General features: G+C 35.0%; 1 protein-coding gene across 1 annotated transcript in view; it reads right to left on the bottom strand.

Annotated features, from left to right (window-relative positions):
* Nucleotides 1–1,390: 1,390 nt before the first annotated feature.
* The window catches only part of LOC121368233 (zinc finger protein 267-like), a 92,834-nt gene continuing 83,028 nt past the window's right edge, over nt 1,391–11,196 (bottom strand). Inside the window, exon 5 of the mRNA XM_041492870.1 lies at nt 1,391–3,164. Within this exon, the coding sequence (XP_041348804.1) occupies nt 1,798–3,164 (1,367 nt within the window). The 3' untranslated portion in view covers nt 1,391–1,797. The remainder of the gene's footprint in view (nt 3,165–11,196) is intronic.

Here is an 11,196-nt window from a genome sequence, read left to right as displayed (position 1 = left end):
TATTATTATTGTCCGTGTAGACGAAAACATCACGGTGATTTGCTTTCACGTAAATGTCAAAGTGTTTCAGCGATAATATTAACGCAAATGCCTCTTTCTTCATTGTTGAATAATTTCGTTGATGAGGGTTAAACTTCTTTGAGAAATAACTAACCAGGTCATCGAGGCCATCGTCGTCTTCTTGGAAGAGCACTACACCTGCACCAATATCACACGTGTCAACTGCAAGCTTAAACTGTTTTGTAAAATCAGGAGCAGACAGGACTGGTGCACTGCTGAGCATGGTTTTAAGTTGTTTGAAAGCATGGTCACACTTTTCACAAATTTGGTTTGTTTTCCCAGCAGGTCAGTCAATGGTGTTGCGACTTTAGCGAAGTAAGGACAGATTCTTCTATAATATTCCGCCATTTCCTGGAATCGCCAGACTTCCTTCCTGTTAATAGGTGTAGGAAAATGGCTCATGGCATAAACATTTGCGACCACAGGGGCTACATGACCATAACCCACTTTATATCCCAGAAACAGTATCTCTGCTTTAACGAACTCACACTTGGCAGGTTTATGGTTAAGTCCAATCACCTAGTCTTTGTAACATTTTTCTAAGAGTGATTAATTGTTGTACCCACGTAGTGGTATGAATGACAACATCATCCAAATATACACTAACATTTTCAAGTCCGTGTAGAACAAGTTTCATCAGTCTCTGGAAGGCTGTTGTCACGGTTTTCAAACTAAACAAGGGCGGGATGTAGCCTGTTGGAAAGTGTTTGCTTGATGTGTGGTCTGTCTAGGATCGATCCCCGTTTGTGTGCCTATTTCTCGCTCTAGCCAGTGCACTATGACTGGCATAATAAAGACCGTGGAATATGCTACCCTGTCTGTGGGATGGTGCATATAAAAGACCCCTTGCTTTACATTTTTTTCTCTTCTTTGTTTTCAATGGTTAAATCTCCCGGATCTTTTGATCAGACCAGTGGGACTGACGAAGGGCAATATCATTATTTACGGAAAATCATGTGACTAGTTTTCGACCAATAAGAATACACATACACTCTCATTATGTAATAATATACAGTACACAAAGCTGTCAAAGGTACATACATATATATATGTATCCTTGTGTACATGTGAACCACCCTATTAAAGGGACATACCATAGTTTTTAAACATGGCATATTTTTTACTATTATAGCCATTTTTGATAACTGAAATCATACTTTACTTAGATTTTATGGTTTACATTATTAATTTCCGTGTTTTTGGTCATCCTGGTGTTTTTAATATCACAAAATGCATTTCTCATATTTTTAAAATCACAAGTGTGTCTAAAAAGTAAGTTATGGAGTCGAGTGTTAGTCTATTTTCAGAGGGTACTTCACCATTTCAAAGTCATAGACTCATGTTCCTCTCAACTGTAACTTTATCCAAATGTGTTACAGGTTTGTAAATTAACTAAACTTAGTGTTAATTTTCATGGGTTGAAACTAGGGTCTGTCCCTTTAACAGGAATTGTTTCTGTGCACGTGCACTGTAATGTACGATTGATTTGATGAAAGTGTTTTATTTTGTTCAATTTACTATCGTAATCAATCAACAAATTGTGTATTTTTTATGCCTACTTGTCTTGTCTTAATTTGTGCATTTTTTAAATTATGTTTTTGTGAATTCAACAAAGGTATTCTGTTTGCAGGTTAGCCACATTCATGATTTTCATGATGTTTTAAATTTGATATTAATAAATGTTACATCTCATAGAAAATATATAGTAGCAACACTTGAAATACAGACATTAATATATTAATAATCTTTGACATAAACAGGAACCTGTGTTGAATCAACTTTCCATTCATTCGGCAGTCCATCATTTACAATATTGTTCAAAGATGGCTGAGTTAAGCTCATATGCATGTGGGACACATTTGTGACTGGCACCTTTGACAGGTTTGACATATGAATTGGTACACTTGATAGAGATGACACAGGTACATTAGACAGTGTTGTAATGGTTTCATTTGACATGGTTGAAACTGGTAAATTGGACAGGTTTGACATTGTCAAATTTGACGTAGTAGCAGTTTGCCCATTAGGAATGCCTACCACAGGTTGTTCTGCTATGCTTGACACATGCAAGTTAGAGAAAGTAGCCACTGGCAGACTGGATAAACCTTGTACTGATACATGTATATTAGACCCTGAAACATCTGATAAGTTTATGAAGTTTGACACAGATGTACTGTTTAAGCTAATGTTTGGCAAGTGAGACATGGGAATACTTGACAGGTTAGAGATGGGTAATCCTGACAAATTGGATACTGTTATTTCAGCATGTGCATTGGAACTGTATGTTGGAATTCGATATACTTTCCATGGGTTACTAGTAGGTGGTGCTTCAGCTTTGATAGCCTCAGCTGCTGCTTGTATAACCATATCTGTTGCCATTCGTTCGTCCAACATCTCTTCTTCATCTTCATTTGGTCTTGCAGCCTGGGGAAGAGGTGCATCCACTTTTAGTTCAGTATCTTCACTTGAAAAATCAGGAGGACGTGATCGACATCTCTTTTTGTGATGTGACATGGATTTGTGCCAAATGAAATCCTTGCCACAGTAAGGACAAGGATACTTACGGTCCAAATGTTTTCCCATAATGTGCACCCTTAAAGTATCTGAATTTTTGAAGGTCTTTTTGCAATATTCACACTGCAACGGTTCAGGGTTTTGATGCCTCCTTAGATGAACAGCCAACCGTGGTCTGTAGCGATATGCCATGCCACAAATATGACAAACATGGTTGCGAGCACCTGTGTGTTTGTCCATATGATCTGCCATTTTGCGCCTGTCCGTGAACTGTTGTGAACATACTTCACACTTGTACTTGTATCTGAGTTCATGGGTGACCTGTGTGTGACGTAGAAGACTGGATCGACATGAGAACTCCTTTCCACACTGATAGCACAAAAACTTTGCATTGGAATGAGCAACATTCATGTGGTCTCTGAGGTCACCTTCACAGCAGTAACTCTTGCTGCAGATTTCACAAGTAGGTTTGCCAACTACAGTGTGTGTAAACCTGTGCCGTTTGATGCTTGTGCTCCATTCAGTTTTATAACTGCACAGCTTACAGAAAAACAGTTTGCCTTGCTTTCCATACTCATTATTTTCAGTAACTGAAAAAAATAAAACAGAAAAAAAAGAAAAAGACATTATTACACGTGTAAGTTTGTCAGAAAATACATCTTGGTATGAAAACTAAAAGTTTATAGTTCTTAAACAACTTTTATGATAATTGTCCAACGATCAAAATCATCTAGCAATGCGTCTAATTTTTCCATTTGAACTTAACAATTGCCATAGTTATGATATGAATTGCTGTAGGTTTACATGTACCAATGACAGTTTGTTTCCTGCTGGATAAAAATCACTGCCTTTCAGTTGAAAGGATAATTTATGGTTTTAATCTTTTTTTATTTATTACAAGTCACTGGTTTAAATTGTTTGGTTTTTTGGGGTTTTTTTATTATTACTTTTTTAATAAATAGTTTATTGCTCCAGAAATATGTGATGGTAGTGTCAGGGTTGAGGCCCTAAATTGACTACCTTACAAAGTACATACATGTAGTTAACAATCATTACAAAATATTAATCTATAAATAATGTACATACTAATATAAAAAAGGAGCAGCGATAAAAGTGGAAACAAGAAGATTGAAAGGAGAAAAGTAAAAAATGAAATGATAGATATATTATACATGTACTTCCAAACTGGGGTCATGTGTATATATATATATATATATATATATATATATATATATATATATGTATGATCATTGGTTTGACTGTATATATATATATATATATACACAGTCAAACCTGTCTTAAGCGGTCACACAAGGGAGTAGTTAAAAGTGGCCGCTTAAGACAGGTGGCCGCTGATTACAGGTTGCAACATATAGTCTTTTAAAACATATGTTGTTGTTTCTTGTTTTAGCGTCTTTACTGCTAATTAATGGATGTGTGCTTCACAGTTTACTATAGATAAACTTTTGACATGTCACCTCTTTCAGGAAAAGCTGCAACTGGACTGTATTAAATTAACTGTTCTCAACAAGTTTGTTTTCTCTTTTCATTTAATTATTTAATTTCTGCTTCATGCAGTGTATTGTCATAGTAAGTGAATCTACAAATGTCAAGCGTAGCTAGGACAGGTTTGACTGTGTGTGTATATATATATATATATATATATATATATATGTATATGTATATGTATATGTATATGTATATGTATATGTATACATATATATATATACATACATACATACATACATACAGAGACAGAGACAGAGACAGAGACAGAGACAGAGACAGAGAGAGAGAGAGAGAGAGAGAGAGAGAGAGAGAGAGAGAGAGAGAGGTGTTATTACCAGAGTGTTTTTCCGTATCGTCAATATCATATATTAGGAATAAAAATTGTATTGTATGGTGGGGCAATTGGCCTTACTGACAACCCCAGCACCCTGCAGCATTGGATGGTTGCTGGACCAGACATTGCCAGGGTGATAGAAGAATTTGAAGAAGGGCAACATCATTGTGGAAGACAAGTAGATACACGTCACCATGATCAGACACACAGTGTGCGGTCTGCATTTGCCAAAGATGTACATTCTCTTGTCAGCATTATAGAAGATATCGGTAACCCATTTAATGAAGAAAGTACAGAACTGATTGTTCTTGACACAAAGGAAATTGCATGCCCTGATGCAACTGACACTGTCCACAATGCAAAGAGGATCGGCCAAGAGCAGTTTCAAGCATTCACCACAGACTGTCTAGTTGAAAGGACCGAACCAATTCTTGATTCTTCAGCTGTTAGAACTGTTGACAAAGGAAAGCAACAGTTGTCGTCCCTCAAGAATGACATGCCACTCTTCTCCCGAATGTACATTAGTTGCCAAACAAGAGATGGAAACCTTCAGAAATTCTTTCGAAATGAAAATCAAGCATGCCCACCATCCCTCTCTGATAATGGAGGAATTCAAATCTGCACAAAGAGTGATCTTGTCATCTGCTTGGAAGATATTTCTGATGCTGCACCAATGGCTCCCTCGTCAACCTGCATTGTTCTTGATGGAGCCATCATCGTACAACTGCTTAGTCCAGCTACAGCCAAAACATTTGACAACTATGCCAAACACATTTTCATCCCGTATATCCGCACAGGGTTTGAAACTGTATCACGCCTGGCAGTGCGAGGACAAAACGTAGGAAAGGGATATGAAGACGTGTGGCCGCCGCCGCAGCAATACCAGGAAACTGGCAGAACTTCCTGAGAGTGGACAGCAACAAGATAGAGTTGTTCACATTTCTATCAGACACTCTACTCCAGTGGTTCGATTTGTTGGACAAACAGCTTGTTATCACCGATGGAGATGATGTTTTCAACAAGCCCCCCCCCCCCCCCCCCCACCAGACCTGGAATTGCTCACCCCATGCACTCATGAAGAGGCGGACAGTCGCATGATGTTATATGCACACCATGCAGCCCGACATGATCACCACAAGATACTCATCCGTACTGTTGATACTGACGTCGTAGTGCTAGCCATATCAGTAGTCCAAAAGCTGCAGCCAGGTGATGAATTGTGGCTAGCATTCGGAACAGGGAAGAACTTTCGGTATCGTGCAGCTCACATATTTGCAGCTGGTATTGGTGAAGAGAAAGCAAGAGCTCTGCGAATGTTCCATACTCTGACTGGCTGCGACACAGTGTTGTGTTTCGCTGGTCATGGCAAAACGACTACTTGGGAAATATGGACCGTATTACCAGAACTCACAGAGGCACTACTGAAGTTGTCATCAGCACCAAGTGATATACCAGATGTCATACACACAATCGAACGCTTTGTTATCTTATTGTATGACAGAACCAGTACATCCAAAGACATTGACAAGACACGAAAGAAACTGTTTGCAAAAAGGAACAATGTCAATCTGATCCCCCCAACCAAAGCAGCACTAGAGGAACATGTCAAAAGAGCGGCCTACCAAGGTGGCCATGAGTTACCATCACCTACCAAGTGGGGTTGGACAAAGAATGACAAGGGGAAGTATGAACCACACTGGACAAGTCTACCCGAAGCCGCCCTGATTTGTGACGAGTTAGTGTCATGCAAGTGTAAGAAGGACTGTGTGAAACGCTGCAACTGCAAAAAGGCGGCACTTGAGTGTACAGCTCTATGTGTCTGTGAAGGGGAGTGCAGACAAGATTATATTAAAAGAGCAATAACTCTATATATTTGTGAGTAGAAGATGAGGTTATGTAACAGTAGACAACGAATGTTCATATGGTGTTAAGAGATGTGTTACAGCCGCACCAATCAGCATATGGGACTATGACTAGAGACATAATGTGTATGACATTTGTGGCCTGCATAACTCCTGAGTTCTAAAATCTTGCAGCTACATACTATTAGGTGTTCTATGTTAAAAGGTTGAATGTATCACTGAATAGCAAGTTTGCATCTACATTGGTCACAAAAGTCATTCACATACTTTTCCAGTCATATCACATATATTATTCAATTGTTTTATCGTTTGTGATAATTGCCAACATAAATGCTGAGATACGTTGAAAATAATCCTTGATCTATTTCAATCAGATTATTTTGGGACCATTTTGAAAGCTGCCACACTGGACTATTCAAACATAGCAAGGGCATATTGTCATTAGAATAGAACTTTTATGGAGCCTGATCCATTTGACTTCAAAACACAGCTGACATGGCTGAATACATTATGCCAACTTAATAGGATCTTATTGACAGACTAGTGAATAGTGGTGGTTCTGATCAACATACTTTGAGGTCCATTTTGAATTTGATTATCATTTGTATTTGTTTTTAATTTGTCAAATGTTTTTAACTAATTTGTATTTCAAATAAGAACTAAAATTAGTAAACATTCCAACATTCTCTATCTGTAAATACCAGTTAAATTTCACATATTATTGTAAATTGATACATTTTGGCGGCCATTTTAAAAATATGTGCATAGCAAACATGCAAAAGTGAATCAGAAACAGTTTATATTCATTTTGATAATATTTAATGACAATTTAAAGAGTATATAGTTATCATAATGTCATGTATCTGGCATTATTAAAACAAAGGTCTATTGTTTGGTGGCCATTTTGAAAAATGGCGAACATTTTTGTTTGAGCTCAAATTTCAGATGGCTCAATATCTGAATTTGTTTATAATATCATTGTCTATGTGTGTACCAAATTTGGTGCTTTTATCACATTGTGCACAATTCTTATGCTATGCTGCCTCACTATAATAAGTTCTGTACAAAGTCAAAGCTGAAGTGATGCTATCACCTAATTTCCCACTACTGGGATTTATTGACAACATTCTCTCAAAACCAGAGGGGGGGAATAAAAAATTACAAAACTTATTAATCATTTATTGATATATCTACATGTAAATTAGTTAAACCATATATTTTTGTAACTGATTCATGCATTCATTCTGACATCAAATGTATCCATTTTTATTCAGTAAAAATATTAATATCAACCTTCTGAGTACTGAGGGTGAGATATCTCAACTAAGTCCATAATTATAAAAAGTATAGAATTAATTTTAACTCGATTATAAATAGAACCTTTTTTGTACTATTTATACCATCTGATATTTTAGATATTAATATTTTGTTTTATTAATAATAAAGATTATTATACACATTGTTTTCTCACAACAAAAAACAACACAAAAAAAACACACAAAAAAAGCAACAAATACAATACTAATAAAATTAAAAAATTAAATAAATAAAAACGGAAATTGTTCTTGGCACTTTAATTTCAATGCAGTTCGTATTTAAGGTCAAGGTTAATAATTAACATTTATATTTTACATGCATCAAGTGACTTCAGTAAAGTAAATAATTTTGCTACTTAGCTTTGTTCAATATGATGCAAAACATATACAAGTTGTGCCGATTTTTTGTACTACGAACATTATTAAAGCTTGAGGTATTTCCATTAGTCACCTAATATCGTGTATATCGTTTTTCATGGAAAATGAAAATTTATCTAAATATATATATATATTTTTTGCTACTTAAATTTTAAAACTTATGATTAGTTTTAAAATATATGTAGTAAAAAATGTATTTAGATAGATTTTCATTTTCCATGACCAATATCAAAATTCCATGACTTTCCAGGACTGGAAAACAACATTTACATATTTCATGACTTTCCGGGATTTCCATGACCCGTACGAACCCTGTGGAACTAATTTGCACAGCACATGTTTGAGATCAGAACGCGGGAACAGAATAAAGCTGGGTTTATACTTTTGACGTCATCACCCGCCTTATACTTTTGACGTCATCACCCACCGTATACTTTTGACGTATTACGGCGGGTGATATATATATATTAAAAACCCGTATTTTTGCAGTGATGGTAGGGCCTACCCGTACAATCAGCGGTAAAATCCGTACACCGTACAAGTCGGCATTTTAACCGTACAAAATAGGCCAATCCGTACAAGTACGCAGCCCTGTATGTGGCACGGTGTATTTTTGAAAGGAAATGATGTCAAACTCGAATGACGTCATTTTGGATGTCCTTACATCAAAATAAAGTTATGTCTAACGTTTTTTGTTTTCTGAATGCTGGACAGCTTTCAGTGTCAAATTGCCATTGAAATGTTTTTATTTGATGACTATGAATGCCAGTTTGGAAGTATATCTATCGCCTCAGTGTCTCAGTTGTTATGTTCTAGAACTTTTAACAAGGGTTCCCAACTGTCGTCGAATTCTGTATGTAAACATTTATAGTAATACACTCATGTCACCTTAGTCTGCGCGGCACAAAAGTCTACGCACGTAAATAACGTTACATTACATCTTGAAACAAGTGTCGGGGTATGTTTGTATACACAAACAACGTTAATTTAATTCACAAAACCATTGTTAAAACAACACATCTTGATTGTGAATATATGTATAAAACTGGTCGAAAACACTTTTATTGAAAAAAACTCCGAATTAATGCACTAAAAGTATATTTTTGCCAGCCTCAATCAACGTGTTTTTCTCTCACCTGTCAACACGTGTCTGTAAATGTTGTAATGATCAACCTTGCATATCAACTTACATAAATTTACATAGAAGCTTCAATACATACCTTATTGTAATTTATGAATCCATAAATGAAATGAATGTCTTATTTAATCTGTTAAAGTAAACATCCAAGCATACTTTGAATTTCCCTCCAAGTGACACAATGCAAAATGGCTGCACACAGACTTTGAAGATTGCACTTATTTTAGCTATAGTCCGTTTCAAAATTATCATTGATTGTCCTATGTGTCTAACGAACACTATTTGTGCTCATTTACACAGTTAATAACAGACAAGCTTTTTTTTATATTGTCATTTTGTGTTGTCCAAACTAAGGAGCATGGAACACCATTTATATTTATCTTATTTGCACAATCTAAATGTTTCTGAAACAGCTATAACAGGAAGTGTTTGTTATTTAGAACTTATAAAAAGTCGGATCCATTGTTTGTTGCTGTTTTGTGTAAACATTAGCGACAGAAGTGGTTGTTTTAATGTTTGCTGTGCAGACTTATGTGCCGTCACGCAGGCCAGTAAATGCAGGGGGGTCCCACTAAAAATGCGCTCATTACTTGAGTTTAAAAAACATTAAAATTAAAATAACTTTAGTTGTAACATGTTTATTGTTCCATTGTACTGTGGCGGTGAAACAAATATTTTTAAAGAAATATTTTAACTTTAAAATATAACACAAATGCTTAGATGCACAGACTTAGGTGCCACCAGTGTATATATGTATTTTTCTATTTGCAACTTATCTTTAATACAGTTTTTGATACCAGTTTCATTTAGTGTACTCTTTTGTAATTTAGATTTGTATAAATAATATTTTACATTAACAATTAACCAATTTACAAATGTATTTTTACTATTAAATGCATTTGTAAATTGGTTAATTGTTAATGTAAAATATTATTTATACAAATCTAAATTACAAAAGAGTACACTAAATAGTAAAAATACATTTGTAAATTGGTTAATTGTTAATGTAAAATATTATTTATACAAATCTAAAGTATTAGAATAGAATAGAATAGAATAGATGTTTAACAACACCCCAGCACGAAAAATACATTGGATATTGGGTGTCAAACTATGGTAAGTGCAGAAATGTAGTGAGTATCATCATCAATTGAAGTATTACTCAACTATTTAATACATCTTTCCAAAATAAATTATTTATATTCCTTTTCTTAATTTGAATAAAATTATCCTGGATATATTACTAATTGTGTGTTGTTAAACCTTCTTATCCAAGTCAATTTCATTGTTGTTGTAAAATTTGTATACATGTATCTCGTAATCTTGCACTGGCAGGATTCTGCAAGTAAGGTTTTGATTGGTGGACATGAGCTCCAACTGGCTGGTGTTAGATCCACATGTAATAGTGGAGCTAATTTTAATTAGATTGCAGGTGATCCATATAAAATAAAGGTTGTATTATCTGCATATTGAGATATAATATAAATTTCCCCATCTATATTTATACTTTTAACATCTTTAAGAGTTTCTAATTATTATTGCTAATATTTCATGTTTCTAATTAGTATCTAATATTTCAGAGCATATTATAAAGATATAAGGGGATAGCAGATTACCATACATCCTCTTTCTATATTAAAACTGTGATAAATTAGTAATATTCTCGACGCTAAGTTATTATAAAAAGTTTTTATCCAGTTTTTAATTGAAGTCTGATGATCACTTGATAAATACACATGTAGGTGCATTCGATTTGTTATTTCATTCATGGATTAATTACTCCAGGTCTGGTAATGATCTCTGGTTACAACTAAGTGACGTATTGAGAAAAGTTTATAGAGTTATTTGAAATTGTTGTTCACTAGTGTTGGGAATCGATTGGAATTCCATCATCGATCATTGGTTATAATTGGTTGGCACCGATCAGCTTTCTATTACACAATCAGTTAGAGTTATATAAACATAAGAAGGATTTTAATTATAAAGACCATCCAACTTTGGTCCTGTTCCACAGGATAGACACTATAAATTGCAAATGTTTCCTTATTTAACTATTTAATATCTTTTTTTCTTTATGTACACATG

The sequence above is a fragment of the Gigantopelta aegis genome, chromosome 3, assembly GCF_016097555.1.
Source record: "Gigantopelta aegis isolate Gae_Host chromosome 3, Gae_host_genome, whole genome shotgun sequence".
In the NCBI taxonomy this organism is placed as follows: Eukaryota; Metazoa; Mollusca; class Gastropoda; order Neomphalida; family Peltospiridae; genus Gigantopelta; species Gigantopelta aegis.
The sequence above is the reverse complement of the archived record's forward strand: the minus strand, read 5'-3'. Positions and strand labels throughout refer to the sequence as shown.